Source organism: Macrobrachium nipponense, chromosome 1 (genome assembly GCF_015104395.2).
Source record: "Macrobrachium nipponense isolate FS-2020 chromosome 1, ASM1510439v2, whole genome shotgun sequence".
Classification (NCBI taxonomy): Eukaryota; Metazoa; Arthropoda; class Malacostraca; order Decapoda; family Palaemonidae; genus Macrobrachium; species Macrobrachium nipponense.
Genome location: NC_087200.1, coordinates 145,466,804 through 145,484,417, shown reverse-complemented (window position 1 = coordinate 145,484,417; position 17,614 = coordinate 145,466,804). Strand labels below are relative to the sequence as shown.

Here is a 17,614-nt window from a genome sequence, read left to right as displayed (position 1 = left end):
GGGAATAAGGACTACAATCCAAAAACACAGAAGGACAGTACAGCTTAACTCGCAGGGGAGTGCTATAGCTAGGCATTGTTGGAAGAGGGTGAAAGGATGGATTTAAAAACAGTAGGATCATATATAAAAGCAATAAAATCAGTCATAGGAGGGTAGTAGAAGGAGCACTCGTCAGAGAGATTAAAGTGATAGAAGGAAACAAAGGTTTTACCTCAGAAGATCCCATAAATGGAGCTTTGATATCAACAGAAGCTAAGATTGACCCTTCTTACCTGGAGATTAGGTTTTCTGCCCAACAGACTGTCGGTGACCACTCACTTACTGCAAGGGTTAATCCCATTAGCTCAACAAGAAGTTCCAGAAGACTGCTGGGCCTTGACCCAGGCTTACAACCTACACTCTCTTCAGAAAGGGCCACAGGTAGGGGCTGAAAGTACTTCGAGTGTTGAATAAAATAATATGTAAATACTTCAGTAAACAATTATACACTGTAATTTTGTTGGTTTCTTTTTCCATCTTCAGAAGGTAACTGAAGTTTTTGAATTGTTTAATGTCCTTCAAATCCATGCTTTTCAGTGACTGTCCCTGGGTAGATAGCTGTCTGAAGAGACCTAATGGCTGTGAATTTATATTACTGATATTAGCAATGATGTTTAAATATGTTCAACTCTGCTAGTGGTGGTGGAGGTTTGATTGTGTTGAGTACTCTTGGTATCAGAGCCAGATAGAATGAGAATACTTATTACTTTTCTCTTCAGCACCCTCTTTATACTTGTGGCACTCTGGACATTGATGATAGACTGAACACCTTTCCGTCTTTGTACTATTAGCTTCCATTATATTTTGAAAGCCCCTATCAGATCGTTCCTTATATGCAGTTCCAAAAAGTTTTTCATATCTTCTTAAATTACTTAAAACCCATATCACATAGCCAGGAGTAAGATATCGTTGTGAACAGGTGGGACTCTCTCTGATATAAAGCTATGAAAAATTTTAGGATCAGGGGATCAGATCTTATGTCAAACAGTATTTATTGCCTGTGGTATCACTTTTTTCCAGGTAGTTAAAATTCTGGTTGTATTTCTGGATGCGAGTTTTCAGAATTCCCATTTGGTTGTCCTTTCATCTTCATTATCCTTACAAGAGGTTGCGTGAGTAACCTTGTATATTAAGTCTTGAAATTGGCAATGTGTCCTTTGATCCATTCATTGAGAAATTGAGTTGGTATTTGAAGGGAGGGAACTAGCTCCAATTCTTTCACAATAGTCTGCCATGTTTAAGTGGAAAGAGCTAGGAGTGGAATGGGAGGGATATTTTCAACTGACATTGGGGCATGCAATCTTTTGCAAAATGAAATGCAGAGCGCGATGTGAGTCCCTGGTTAACAGTGGGGGTTCTGTTCCCAGCTGAGCACCGGTAACAGAAAATCAGCGATAGTAGCACTGATAAACCACTTAATGGACTGTTAACTGGATATTGGCACCGCTAACCAGAGATCGGTGCTGATAAACCGCTTACCAGCACCAAAAATCCAGTTAAGGGTGTCACTAGACAAGCATTTTAAAACTGGATCAGTGTTAACCAATGCTGCCAGTAAGCATCGACAGCTTTTACATTCAGCTGAAAAGAGCCAAGTACATAGAAATATACACAGTATCTGAATATAAACAGAATTTGGACTGTGGTATGCAGCCCTTAGAAATGGTATTACAGCTTTGCATACTTCTTGCATTGTACATTCAAGGTAAGTGCAATAAACTTTTTGTGACTAAGGACAATTATTCGAGTCACATCTAGGAAGACCTAGAAGGAAACATTGGACTTTGGCAGTCTAAATGGAATTATAGATATTAAATCCAATTTTACAGTGATCTCCATTAAAAAGTTATATGACATATCTTGTGGTCTATTACTGTGAAAGACCCAACTTGATGTAAAGTGCTTGCAGGGAACAATCTTGTACAGGTAAGCTCATTTGTAGTAAAGCAGTAAGGGGCCATGTTGTTAGCATGTGATTCTCATAGGACCTCTGATGCTTCCATTTATAGTCAAAAGCCTCATGGTTGTCATCTTTTCCTAGTGTTATTTGTTTCAAGTTCACTTCAAATCATTAGAGATATATAAATTGAAGAGTTTGCTTTTTCTTGACACCGCATAAGCAGATGAAACCCAGCTTTTATAAGGTTTTGGATGCCATACCATAGGATTATCCATAGGATTAGCTTGTTCTTCAGGCTCTTGAGAACTGTAGCTTGTCTCCTTTTCAGCGTAAGAGATACCTGTCCCCAGAGAGTGTTTCAGTGTTCTACTGTCTTCCACATACCTCTACTCTTCCAATCGCAGCACCAGGCTCTGACACACCTGCTGACATGAGTTGCTCAGTGTGCTGTCATGTCTTTCCAACTAGCTCTTACCCTTTTCAAAGAGTCCTCAAGAACTCACTCGGGGTGCCTTAAACATGTCTGTTGCCTTGCTGAATCTCCATGCTGCTCTTGTTTAGTCAAGTAACATCTCAGTTAGTAGGTGCACTCATGGGACCAGTAGCTCTTCAAGAGGGCACTGCCATTCGTCATCAAGTTACTTAACTCCTTTAAGACCCAGGCTGAAAAAAAACGTGCACCCACCAGGTCAGGGAAACTTGCAAATGAACATGGTGTAAGAAAAAAAAAATTGTAAAACATTCTCACTACCTTCCACGAGAAGTTCAAAAATACTACGCATTTACAACCCCTTGTGGGGGCTATTTTACGAGACAATTATAATTTTTACCTAGTTATATGTTTGTTTTTTTCTAACAATATTTTAATTTTATTTTATTTTGTAAAATTATAATTACAGCTCACACATTATCAAAACAGATAAGAACTAAAATCAGTAACAAATTCCGAGTATATTTGTTGTAGAATATTTATGTAAATTTACTGAGATTGAAGATTCAGTAACTTTTTTTTAGATAATCACGTTTTTCTTATTTTTCTTTGCAAAATTGCAATTATAACTGCAACCAACTATCATAAAAGATCAGAACTAAAACCAGCAGCAACCCCTGCGTATATTTGATGAGCAAATATTTTAAAAGGAGTCATGGCGAGAGAGAGAGAGAGAGAGAGAGATGGGGGGGGGGGGGGGGGGGGGGGGGGGGCAGTACATGCTTCCATGAAGTGAAGTACACAACAACTCATGAGCCACCCTAGAATCGGGAGGTGAGTCAGTCCAAAAGTTACCATTAGTGAATGTATGGACAATAGAAGTAATGGAACCACTTTTCCTGCCCAATTCCTCCTAATCAATGGTGCATAATATTGATAGTTCTCACCATGAGTGAATCCTTCCACCATCCAAAACCTGTTACTGCTGCTCATATGTGGGTATCCATCCATTTAGAGTTAAGGTATATGTGAGTACCTCGTAAGTATCTATTCTTTTAGTTTCAAAACAAGCCTTGGAAGAGCCAGTATTATGGATCAGCAGTTTTTTTATTTTGGCCATCAAAGAGAGAGATAATTTCAAAAGCCTTGGAAGAGCCAGTATTATGGATCAACAGTTGTTTACGGCCATCAAAGAGAGATGATGATGAACAAAGTTTGTGCCAAACTAATTCTAGCTGGAGTACTTATTGCCCTTACACCCTCTACAGTGTAACAGCAAATCATATTTAAAGAGGCTTTTATTGGTCTTTGCCACATTTCAGAGATAGACTACCCTTGAGATCTCTTGAGGTAGCAGCCAGTAGGTCCTGGTACTTTACACCTACCATGCTTGCAACTCCCGGGTGCCAGCACTTGTCAAGCATGCTGACAGGTTGGATATTATGCAGAAATATCTTTTATGCACTCAAGGAGATGATTATTCCCCACTTCCAACCACAATTCAATTAGTACTTATGTGTTTGTCTCCAAAACTTTAATCCCATTGGCAGGAAATTGATACAGACCACACTGGCAGGAATTACAGACCAGTCTTGAAGAAAGTTTACCATTTACCATTTCTGGAGACAAGACCCCAGTGACCTTGGTATCAGTTCATTTTAACACTGATGATAGGTTGTTACTAGTCCCCAAGCTTTGGTTCGCTGAATTAGTAGTATGTATCTGCAATCAACACCCTTTCGGATGGTGACAGTAACTTCCGTTTGTTCATTCATAAGTATATACAACCTGCTAGCAATTGTGAACCTGAAAGACATGTTCTATCAGGTATCTTTTGTGAACCTTTTTGGTTTTCAGCACTGTATTAACTTGGTTTTTTTTTCCAGGATTGTTCTGTGATACTTTGGAACATCCCTCACATGATCACTGAAGTCCTGACTGAGAGGTAAATTTTTTTTATGTCAGAGTTCTCTATAATTCGCTGTTTTGCTGTATTTCCCACTTGCAGCAGTTTTTGTTAGGATGGTGTTCCACTCCTGCTGTCTTCAGCACTTTTGCATTCCCATGGCCCCATCCTGTCCTTTGTTGCCATTCCTTCTCCAGAAGAAGGACTGCAGAGGTGCATTAGCCGATGAACTGTCTTATTTTGCTTTTCGTCCTTCTTCTCTCCCACTAAAGTGTGATCATTGTCTGCATCAGACACAAATGCTGGTTTCAAACAGTAGAATTGTAACTCACACTAATTACAAAAAGAATAGAATTAAAAGAAAACTGGAGAGCCTAGCACTGGTGCTAAGCTTAATTGCTCTCACTAAACTTTTGGGTTTTTTGGAGCTTCCTGCATTTTCAGGCAGAAAATGCTGCACACAAACATACGATGAGGTTGCAGTGAAAATTGTACTATGTATATCCTAAGTGGTATTTTCACCAAGTGCAGAAAAATGAAAAATAGAAAGGGAAGAGTGAAGTAGAATGAAAATTCATAATAGCACATGGTGATTGTGGACACTTATGTAAGTCTAGGAGTCTTTTAGAACTGTTATCCAGTTGGCAGACACACAACAGATCTGCCTGTTCTCTTTTCCAAATATTTAGAGAAAAGAGTGGGAGCCAAATGGAGTTTAATATCACAAGAGATAGCAAAAAAATATTGTATTAGAAAAATTATATCTGACTAATCTCTCGAAGCATAGATTTTTAAAAATTACACTTGCATTAGAAAGAATTAGACTGAGATGTTAAAAAAAATTTAATTTGTGAGTTATGAAGATTAGGGGTAGGAGAGAATCTCAAGACTTCACAAAGCAGATGAGTTTGGATAATTTAAAGTAATGGGTCTTTGATTAAACAGTGCACTGATACTTACTTAAAAATGCTGCATATTAAAAGTATTTGGATTCTAATTGAAACTGAATGCATTGGTAATTGTTTTATATGATTACTCTTAATTTTGTCTGAAGGTGAGTGTTTTCTTTTATATTTTTTTCATTAGGTATAAAGATGGTTACCAGGTTGGTCTTATTCTTCGGGCTGGTGGTACCATACCAGTGTCAGAGACGAGTGTTGGCATCAAGAGGTGAGTCTTTTATTTATTTATTTTTATAGATATTGCCTTTAGATTCTGCGTAGTAACCTTTCATTTGTGTGAACTTTCCAAATTGTCTTGGGAGCCCTTCTTGACCTATCTTTTCATATAATGGGGATCACAGATTGTATGGTGTGCTTACAATTTTCAAACCTGTCTTTTCTAGCTAGTGCCATGAGGCATGAGCAAAGGTAGTGACAAAAATTCAGAAGTTTCATTGTGTGTGTGTGTGTTACTTTTGAGTTAATCCATTAGTTACAGATCCTGTCCCTTATAGGAATGTTTAAAGTGATAAAGGAGACAAGGGGACAAAAACTTAGATTTTATGAAGTAGTAACTATTTAATGTCTCCAATTGTCAATGTAAAGCAGTTACCCTTAAACGCCGACTGGACGTATTTTACGTCGAGATAAATTGTCTGTCGGGTGCCGACTGGGACGTATTTTACGTCGACATACAAAAGTTTTTTATTTTTTTAAAATTCGCGGAAAAAGACTTATTAGGCCTACCAGCCTAAAACTTTTGAATCACGCGCCTTGGGGGATGCTGGGAGTCCACGGATCAAGGCCTTGTTTTGTTTTGAAGCGTGACCCAGGTGCGCATGCGCGATATCCCTTCTTCTCGCTCCAGCCAGCATCAGTAGCGCACCATCCGAGAGCGATCTTTCGTGAAAAGCGTGTTTTTCTGACTTGTGCGAGACTTTGTGCATTTGTATTGCTACAGGACATTCGTAGATATGTCTCAACGACGTGTGAACCGTGAAAGGCGCGTTTTACCCGTCGGAAGGGCCATCGTGTAAGGCGAGTTTTTGGACATGGATGCTGGCGAGGGGCCAAGCACCCAGCATGACCCCGCGCCTCAAGGCCGTTCTGTGCGGCCACGTGTGGCTGAAAGTGTTTCGGGAACACATCGTTTGCCTTTGGTTACCCCTAGAAAGCATGTGGGCGTCCTTAGGGGCATTCGTAGGCATTTGGGAGGCCTCCAACCAAGGGACATAGACGAATATCTTTCGAGCTTGATCGGGAACATGTCGCAAGTCCTCATTTTGATGGCGGATGGTCATCGAGTGATGAGGACATCAGTCCCGATGAAAGTGAGGATGAATATTTTGCCCCCAATGTCCCGTTCGAGGCTCACATCCCGAAAGTGAGCTCGAATTCATGCATACGAGGGGGAATCTGAGGGGAGAGGGCGTTGTGGGAGTACCGACGGGGGAGTGGCTGGGGGGAGGGGGAGGGTTGAGGGGGATACGGGCTCAAGTTTTATCGCAGAGGACGATACAGAAAGTGAGGGCCTAAGTGAGGGTGATGGGCCAACGGGGGGGTAGTGTGCATCGTGCCCGCACCCGTGCGCGTGCGCGCGCACGGGCACGTAGAAGGTCGGCTCGTCGCGCCAGCCAAGGTGAAGGTCGGTCGTCGGAGAGTGACGAGGGGTGGACGGAGGACCCCCACCCCTCCTAACAGCACCCCTTCACGGCAACCCCTGGGATGACCGTACCAGTACCCCTGACTGTTTTGGGATTCATCCAGCTTTTCCTGACGCGGGAATTGCTGGAATACCTGGTACACGAGACGGTGGACTACGCTCGGTACTGCCGATATGAGCTGAAGACTGGACCTTGGTCGTATTCCTGGCGGGGTTTGCAACCCTCATTGACATGGCACATTTTTTGGGGCTCCACATTTATTTTGGTTTGAACACCTGCTATCGACGTCAGGCATATTGGAGAGAAGTTATTTTTTATATAGCCGAATGTGCCTGGCGTTATGTCCCGTGATAATTTCCTGGCGATGGACAGGTACTTCAACGCCTTCAACCGAAGGGCCATACCCCGGAATAACAGTGATCGCCTCATTTTAGTGCGTACAGTGTTGGATTATATCCGTGAGCGATGTAGTAATCTCGTGATTCCTGGAAAGAACCTGTCTTTGGATGAGGGGATGATGCCTTACAAAGGACGTCTTAGTATAAAAGTGTATAACCCCAAGAAGCCAAAGAAATATGGTGTGAAATTCTTTCTCATTACCGAGGCCAACACTGGATACGTTGTGGACTTTTCAGTGTATACCGGGGTATTCTCCACGCTGCGTGACACTGTATTCAACCTTGTGGGACGTTTCCGTAACCAGGGATATCACCTGTTTATGGATAATTATTATAATCGGTATCCCTGGCCCAGGAACTGTATGAAGCAGGTGTTCACGTCAGTGGTACCCTTCGGTTGGTGCGTGGGGCCGAATGTCCTCAAGAGGTTCGCTAGTCATCCGCAACACCTGGCAAGAGGAGAGACAGAGTGGCGGCGGAAGGGCGCTGTCTTCGTCATCTGTTGGAAGGGTGTCCGACTCGTCCCCATGGTTACGACGAGTCATGAACCCATCCAAGAAGAGATCGTACAGCGGAAGAAGACACGTCGACAGGGCCGAGTTGTGTTTGAGGAGTTTCGTACCGAGCGGCCTACTGTCATTGGGCACTACAACAGGCACATGGAGGAGTTGATCTCTTTGATCAGCTCATCCAGTACTATCCCTTCGCCAGGAGAACCAGAAGGTGGACACAGAAGCTCCTCAAATACATCCTTCAGTTGGCCCTCCAAAATGCCTACATACTGTACTGTGGGTACCGCGGTGACAATCTTCGAGGTTGAACCCACGCACAGTTCCTAGAGGTAGCCGGAATGCCCTCATCAACTTCGATCCCGATGTAGTGGCCTTCCATAACTGACCCCCTGCCCCAAGAGCTGCAGATCTGCCCCTAGAGGAAAGGGCAGATAGGAGGGCCAACTTCGCTCGACCTGCCGCCGCCCCTGCTGCCGCCGTCCCTGCTGACGACGCCCCTGCTGACGACGCCCTGCTGACGACGCCCCTGCTGCCGCCGCCCCTGCTGCCGCCGCCCCTGCTGACGACGCCCCTGCTGTCGCCGCCCCTGCTGACGACACCCCTGCTGTCGCCGCCCCTGCTGACGACGCCCCTGCTGACGACGCCCCTCTTCTTGCTGCCGGCCCCGCCATCACCGCTTCTCGTCGGGTAGTGGACCCTGCGTGTCGGCTGCAGCCAGGGGAACACATACTGGAGGCCTTAGAAGGGCGAAGGCAGAAACGGTGCCGGGTGTGCCATATGAATGGCAGAAGAGAGACACCCGGTTCTTCTGTCGTCTCTGCAAAGTTGCTCTTTGCAGGATAGGGAGTGTGACCGAAAGTATCACACTAAGGTCATGTATTGGAGCGCGCCCCCTAAACCGACAGCGGAGGGCGCACGGGGCCGCCGGGTCCATCAGCAGTAAGGGCGCGCGTCTCCCTCCTCCTGTACCTCGTCATGTCGAGTGGAAAAAATGCAAGACTCTTCAATGGAGAGGGAGGGGGGAAAACAAGAATAGAACGAGTCAGGATTACGAGTGAGTATTCTGCATTTATTTTATAATTTAGTTTTATATTTATTACAATTTTTTATATCTGAATGTGGTGCATGATAAAATAATAATAAGACATTTCATTGTATGCGAAAAGAGAAGTGTCACCTGCATTCCTTTTATTTATGTATTGGTACCCAGAATCGAAGAATGGTAATAAATATTTTACGTATAAAAAAAAAAAACATATATATATATATTATTATATATATATATATATAAAATATTATATATATATATATATATCTATATCTATATATATATATTTTATATTATATATAGATATAGATATATATATATATATATATATATATATATATATATATATATATATATATTATAAATATTATTTTTGGGGGGGTAAGCAAATTACTTACAGTCTAGTAATATTCAATCATTTACCTTCACTTTAAACAAATTGCAAGTCTCTAGAACAATATCTCGATTTATGGTGAATATTTGAAAAAAAATATTTTTATTCCGTCCGCGCGACCGATTCTCGGCCTGAAAATCTCGGAAACGCGTAGGTCACATTCTCCTAATATTTGTACCTTTTCATATTACGCTTATTTTATAGTTTTATATATGGAAATGTGCGCAAAAACATGCACAATATAACGAAAAATATTGGAAGGTTGTAGCATTTATCATTTTTTGAAATATTTGCATATAAAGTCCGATTAAAGTACGAAAAAAACTCCACCGGTCAACCTTTGGACTTCAACCGAAAAAGGTCAAAAACGCATTTAAACATAAAAATCTTACAGTCTAGTAATTTCAATTTCAATATGTCTTGTTTTAAAACATATTGCAATACTCTAGAACAATATCTCGATTTAATGGTGAATTTTTTGAAAAACATATTTTTTTCCCCTCCGCGCGCCTTTTCCGGCCGAAAATCTCGGAAAGCGTAGGTCCACATTCTCCTAAATTTGAGCCTTTTCATATACGCTTTTTTTGGTTTTAAATTAGAATGGAAATGTCGCAAAAACAGCAACATATAACAAAAAAATATTGGAAGGTTGTAGCCATTTATCAATTTTGAAATATTTGCATATAAAGTACGATAAAAAATACGAAAAAAAACTACGATCGGTTCACTTTGTCAACGAAAAGGTAAAAAAAAAAAAGCATATATAACAATAAAAATCTTACCGCTCGTAAATTTATCAGGTTATCCTTCATTTTAAAACATATTGCAAGTCTCTAGAACAATATCTCGATTTATGGTGAATATTTGAAAAAAATATTTTTATTCCGTCCGCGCGCCGATTCTCGGCCGAAAATCTCGGAAACGCGTAGGTCACATTCTCCTAATATTTGTGCCTTTTCATATTACGCTTTTTTTATATTTGTTTTATATATGAAAATGTGCGCAAAAACATGCACAATATAAAAAAATTATTGGAAGGTTGTAGCATTTATCATTTTTGAAATATTTGCATATAAAGTACGATAAGTACGAAAAAAACTACGAATCGGTCAACTTTGACTCAACCGAAAAGGTCAAAAAACGCATTTATAACATAAAAATCTTTACAGTCTATAATATTCAATCATTTATCTTCATTTAAAACATATTGCAAGTCTCTAGAACAATATCTCGATTTCTGGTGAATTTTTGAAAAAATATTTTTTTCCCCTCCGCGCGACGATTTTCGGCCGAAAATCTCGGAAACGCGTAGGTCACATTCTCCTAATATTTGAGCCTTTTCATATTACGCTTTTTTTAAAGGTTTATATATGGAAATGTGCGCAAAAACATGCACAATATAACAAAAATTATTGGAAGGTTGTAGCATTTATCATTTGAAATATTTGCATATAAAGTACGATAAGTACGAAAAAAAACTACGATCGGTCAACTTTGACTCAACCGAAAAGGTCAAAAAACGCATTTATAACATAAAAATCTTACAGTCTAGTAATATTCAATCATTTATCTTCATTTTAAAACATATTGCAAGTCTCTAGAACAATATCTCGATTTATGGTGAATATTTGAAAAAAATATTTTTATTCCTTCCCGTCCGCGCGCCGCTACGATTCTCCGGCCAGAAATCTCGGAAACGCGTAGGTCACATTCTCCTAATATTTGTGCCTTTTTCATATTACGCTTTTTTATAGTTTTATATATGAAAATGTGCGCAAAACATGCACAATATAACAAAAATTGATTGGAAGGTTGTAGCATTTATCATTTTTGAAATATTTGCATATAAAGTACGATAATACGAAAAAAAACTACGATCGGTCAACTTTGACTCAACCGAAAAGGTCAAAAAACGCATTTATAACATAAAAATCTTACAGTCTAGTAATATACAATCATTTATCTTCATTTAAAACATATTGCAAGTCTCTAGAACAATATCTCGATTATGGTGAATATTTGAAAAAAATATTTTTATTCCGTCCGCGGCGCCTATTCTCGGCCGAAAATCTCAGAACGCGTTAGGTCACATTTTCCTAATATTTGAGCCTTTTCATATTACGCTTTTTTTAAAGTTTTATATATGAAAATGTGCGCAAAAACATGCACAATATAACAAAAATTATTGGAAGGTTGTAGCATTTCTCATTTTTTTATATTTGCATATAAAAAAAAACTTTTAACAAAAATTCGACATTCGGTCAACTTTAACTCGTTCGAAATGGTAAAAAACTGCATTTGTAAGCTAAAACTCTTACAGTATCGTACTATTCAATCATTTTCCTTCATTTTTGAAACAAATTGCAAGTCTCTATAACAATATTTCGATTTATGGTGAATTTATTTAAAAAAATTAAAAATTTTTTTTTACATCCCGGCGCGCTACGAATTCATGCATCATTTTGTGATAATATTTTCTCTGTGTTGCTTTTATTGTTTTACAATATGTTTATATATCAAAATGATCGCAATTTAGTGCACATTACAACGAAAAAAAAAGCAACTTGTTACCTCTAACCGTTTGGCGCACCAGCGCGATTTGAATACAATTATATATGAAAATTTCGTTTTTTGCGCTATCATATATCGCATTATTTATATATGATAATGATAATATTTTTCATTTCTGATGGTTGCATACTAAACTTCAAGCAATGAGAAAAAAGGAGCCAAAAATGAACTCTTAATCTTGAAAACTAAGCGCGCTGTGATTTTTTGAAAAAAACTAAAATATTTTTTTCCGCTTACGCGCTCACTCTCAAACCCCTCCGGCATACGGGAGTCATTTTTTTATTTAGGGCTCCGGCGTTTAAGGGTTAACAGTCATGCAATAAATGTGATAAGGATATCACAATAGATATGATTTTCCATTTTCCAAATCTTTAATCAATATATTAAAGTCAGTTTAATGAAGGCCAGATTTTGTCTTTTAATTTAATAGCACGAGTATATATTGTCAAAGCTTGTGTTGGAAATTTCTGCGAAGGATAACTCCTGTTAGCAAATTATATTTACAAATATTGTGGATATTTGCAGTCTTTACCCATTGTTTCCTGTGAGAAAATGAAAATTTATCTCAGATACTACTCAAAATTTTATGTACAGCCATGATGATTCCCCTTATGCCCCTCTGCCATCAGAATCTAAGATAAATGACAACAAGATGAAAGGAGAATAGAGACCTTACCATCGTCTATTTTTTCTTAAAAGATCTGATTCTTTTTTAAATAGAGACCAGTGTGTTCATGAACTTATTATCATGCAAAGTAAGCTCCAGTGCTTTGGAAATTTTGGTTAATGGATCTCTTGGTGTTGATGCTACCATTACTAATTATGTAAACTATGAACAGGATCTAGATTAAGGATCATAACATCTTGAGTACATAATGAGTCACATTTACAAACTCATTAGATACAACACTATTCAGGCATCTTAGGTTTTTAGGTTACAACTCAGGACAAGACTTCAACAGGAGAATCTTGAGTAGTTATTCATTTTACTTCCAATTTCAATCCTTCCTTTTTAGAGAAAATTTAATGTGAAGTTTCAGACTACAGTAGTACCTCGAGATACGAAAGGCTCTACTTACGAAAAACTCGAGATACAAAAGCCAATGCGAAAAATTTTACTGCTCTACATACGAAAAGTTTTCAAGATACAAAAGGTTGTTGTGTAAAGTCCGAGATTCGCCTGGACCACCGAGAACAATTTTAAAAACTCCCGCGCCGCCAACTGAGTAAACGCCACCATCCTACCGCTCTCCCCATTGGTTCCTGATGCTAGTCACCCCATAAGGTCCTGCTCTCCTATTGGTCAGCATCTAACCCTTGTGCTTTAAATATTCTATTGGTAAAAGGATGCTGTAAATTGAAAAACTTATTCATACAATACATTTAATAAAAAAAAAAAACATTAGGTAAAGATAGAATAAAGAATAGAAATGAATGGTTATTATACTGTTTGGTAGTTTCAGTAGTTGAAGAGAGATAATGAAAATTTATGGCTTACTGTGTAAAGTGATTGCTTGTCGATCGTTCGATACTCGTAAGTGCTGGGATGTAAACAGAGTTTGAAGCTTTTTTTTTTTTTGTTTATTATAGTTAATGGTTACTTAATAATTATTTGAAATGAGTTACATCCAATACATTTAATGAAAAAATTGTGAATTAGATCATAAAAATATAAAAATAAATCAGACTGCCAACAAATACGTATTTTTTAGAATTATTCTTCGGTTTTTATTATTATTCTATTATGTATACGTATGTTTCATTATAGCTGTCAGTAACTTGGTATCTCCATTAGGTAAAGAAAGAATAAAGATAAAAATGAATGGTTATTATACTGTTTGGTAGTTTCATTAGTTGAAGAGAGATAATAATGACAATTTATGGCTTACTGTGTGCTAGGAAAAATGATTGCTTGGCGCTCATTCGATACTCGTAAGACGGGTAAGAGCTGAATGTAAACAATCGATTGGAAGGTTTGTTTTTTGTTTGTTTGTTTATTATAGTAATGATTGAATTAATAATAAAATTATTTGAAATGAGTACTACTGATTATTTATATCATTTTATTGGCATATCTAAGCTTTTAGCTCTTAGGTTTAGATGTCAGAATCATAGACTAGGGCTACAGTAGCAAACCGCTAACATAGGCTAGGCTTATTGCTAAGGGACATATGCTAAAGTCCTAATATATGCAGTAAAAATGGGGTTGAACATTACATGCAGTTGAATATTACTCAAGTATGTACAGTATTTTGCCTTTTTGGAGTCATATTTCTTCCGTCGGATCGGCGTTGTAACCCTAGAACATGTGTTTTAGGCCTGGAAATATAATTTACTGTGGTGTTTTTGGAGGGCTTGGAACGGATTAGCCATTTTACATGTAAAATGTGTTCCAAGATACGAAAAACTCATAATACGAAGGCTGCCTTGGAACGGATTAATTTCGTATCTCGAGGTACCACTGTAATTACTTTTTACCCAAATAATCTTCAGATACAATGCCAGACATCCTAGCAAAAACCTGGTTAGCTCTGATTCCTTAAGTGCCTTCTCCTTTATAGGAAAACATCCATTACTCACATAAGAGACAGTATACTGTAAGCATGGCTAATATTGTTGCAAGACAAATGCAAAATGTTGGCCTCTCCTTCAAACTAATGCTGCAGAGTAATGTTACAGATCTTAGTTATTTATCACAGTCTAATTTCAATTTCCTTATCTTATTCATGTACAATAAACCTTTTAAGTGTAATGCAAATGGATGCTTTTTTTTTAATATAAAGTGATTTGATACTGTAAGTGTCACCATCTATGCCAGTGGTTACTTTAAATAAGTTGTGTCTTTCTTCATCATCGCAAATATTTCTGTGAATTTCCAGAAATTTGAAAATTGGCATAGTACTATTTGTTTTTGCTAGATGTTACACAGGTTCTTCGTATGTGAATTTTAAGAATTTGGTAGACTTTTGATGTCCGTCCATGGACAGAGCCTCTTCCATAAGATCGCCGGGATAGGAGCTAATTTGTCCCGAGATCTCCGGTTTGTTTTTGAACGCCAGACACGGTTTATGTCCTTCAGTCTGGTTTTCAATAGGACGTTTGTGACTGAAGCGAATTGGAGTGAACCCAAGATCCTTTCTTGGTTCCTCCGGGACGTCTGAGCATTCTTGAGAAATTGCCTCGTGGACTTGGCTATTTCTTTCCTTTTCAACGGCGGGATTGATAGAGTATGAGATCCCAGGTCCCACTGTAGGCCTAACCACTGGAAGCGAGATTCAGGTGTTAGCCTGGACTTGGTCCTGTTTATTTGAAACCCTATACGTTCCAGGAATTGGATGACTTTGACCGTCGCCTTGTGGCATTCCTCGACACTTGGGCCCATATGAGCCAATCGTCTAGATAGGCTACTAACATTATTCCTTGCGTCCTCAATTCTTGGACGACTGATTCTGCCAACTTTGTGAATATTCTGGGCGCAATGTTGAGCCCGAATGGCATTACACTAAAGGAGTAAGTTTGTTTTCCTAGTTTGAAGCCTAGGAAGGGGCGGAAGTGTCTGGCTATTGGAACATGATAGTAGGGTACTCTAAGATCTATGAGGGTTGTGATGGCCCCACGGGGAAGTAAGTCCGCACCTGCGAAACGGTCCAGCATCCTGAACTTGTTGCAAAGAATGAATGAGTTCAGATGGGACAAGTCTAGGATTATCTTCGCTTTTCTGAGCCTTTCTTTTGGCACGCTGAACGCGCGCCCTAGAAACTTTAAGTTCTTGACCCTTGATACTACTCTTTTTTGAAGGAGTTCTTGGGTATACTCTATCAATTCCGCTGTTGGTCTTTGATAGAAGTCGTTGGGTGGAGGAGGGCCTTGAAGCCAACTCCACCCTAGACCTTTGGTCACAATACTCTGAGCCCAGCTGCTGAACCCCCACCGGTGATGGAAGAGCTACAGCCTCCCTCCTACCTTGGACTCTCATTGGTTTGCCGATGGGCGTCCACCACGTGCTCCTCGGGAACCTTTGCCCCGGCTAGTGGCCCTTCCAGCTCAATGACGGGAGGGACCCCTAGCTCGGCTGCCTCTGGCGAACCTATTAAACAGCTGAAAGGACTGAGCCTCGAACGCCGCATTATAAGCCGGAGAGACAGCGAAGGAAGTTGAGGCCTGGGGCTGCTGAAGTGGATGGCTGTTAAGAGCACGAACTGCTGTTGGGGTTGTGCCTTAGACGCCTTTTGTTGTGTACTTAAGGTACGGAACTGCCTGCATTAGAGCTGTTGTGGGCCTGGAGGGCTGGAACTTCCTGGGTCTCTTCTTCGACTTCGGATTGGATCCGGTGGATTCAGGTTTCCTTTTAGGGACGAGACCCCACCGGACCTTCAAACTCTGGTTGACTTTGGAGGCCTCGTACAAGACCTCCACCACAGGGGGCGGGGGTGGGGAAGAGGTCTGTGCCCCATACGGATTGAGGCGATCAGCTTATTTGGTTCGTGGTGGATGGTAGCTTCCACCAGAACATGTTTCCTGCAGTTCCTCCGGGCTATGACGAAGTCATAGAAGTCACACTGCATTGTATGCAGTAGTGACCTAGCCATGACTTTAAATAACGGCTCTTGTTCGTAGACAAGGGCCGTCATCTCCGCCATAGTCAAGGAGCTGAGGAACCTGCGAGCTAGTCTGGGTCGTTATCTCGGTCTGTATAAGGCTCGAGAGTCTAGGTAACCTTTTTTCGCTGAACAGCGCCGTGGCGCAGTCTGGCTTGATCTTCCCCCCTTACCTACGGTGAAGTGGGAGCTGCCTCCTCGAAGTAGTTCTCGGATCCGGGGAGCAAAAGGGAAGTTGGCTCTGTTTCCCGGAGCTGGGGCATGGGATCGTCCTTCAAGGCCGCCTGGTAAGTGGCCTCTACTACTTTAAGAGTGAGTGGCAGTGGAGTGCCCTCAACAGTTGTAAAAATGGTGAAGGGACTTTTGAAGGCGGTGAGCCTTGTGTTCATACACTCCCACTCCTCCAAGCTCCAGAGCCAGGCTTGTTGGGCCTGTTCCCGGGGGAGAATTACAGTCTCTTTCGGGACTTTATCCTCCCTCATCATGGCCGCGTCTGTCAAGCGGACATAGCCCATGAATGGAGGTCGGAGACCATCAGGATAGAACTCGAAGTCCTCTAGCCTTCGAGTTCCACAGCCTTCGATAGACAGCATACCCTCCGAAAATGGAGGGTGTGCTGCTACCCTCCAAGGATTGTTAGGCTTAAAGGGAGGGAGGTTAGATGAGTCCAGCATAAGCAAGGGTAGAGCTGCTTGGCCAGGTTGAGAGTGCCCTGCCGCTAAGGTGTCCCGATAGGGATTGGATGTACTGGCCCGATGCTTCTACCGTATTTGAGAGCTGGGTAAACATTTCCTGGAACTTGGTCTGGACCAAGTTCCCGACAACGTCGCCCACCTGCTGCAAGATACTAGTAGAGAAGGCATCAGGATCAAAGGAGGAAGACTGAGCTTTCTCCTTGCAAGGCTTAGATCTGGACACCTTGGCAGAAGGGGTAGCTTTTGCTTGTCTGCTCCGGGATGGTGAGCCGATGGCTTAGTGACAAGGTTGGTAATAGACTTCTTCGGCAGGGATTTTGTCCTAGGTTTGAAGTCTGTGGAAGCTTTGACTTTGGGGACCACTGAGGAAGTCTTTGGTCTGACTGACTGAGACTTCTCAGTGAATCCCCGGAAAGAAGTAGAAGTAGAGGGGATAGAAGTTAAGGAGGGACTCAAGGAAACCCCTTGAGCCCCTACAAGGTCTGCCTCACAAACACCCTTACCATTTCCCATGCCGT

At 40.7% G+C, this 17,614-nt stretch overlaps 1 protein-coding gene across 1 annotated transcript in view; it reads left to right on the top strand.

Moving 5' to 3' along the window:
• The window catches only part of LOC135219718 (cytochrome b-245 chaperone 1-like), a 291,532-nt gene that overhangs the window by 194,108 nt on the left and 79,810 nt on the right, over positions 1 to 17,614 (top strand). Inside the window, exon 6 of the mRNA XM_064256716.1 lies at positions 5,362 to 5,445. Within this exon, the coding sequence (XP_064112786.1) occupies positions 5,362 to 5,445 (84 nt within the window). The remainder of the gene's footprint in view (positions 1 to 5,361; positions 5,446 to 17,614) is intronic.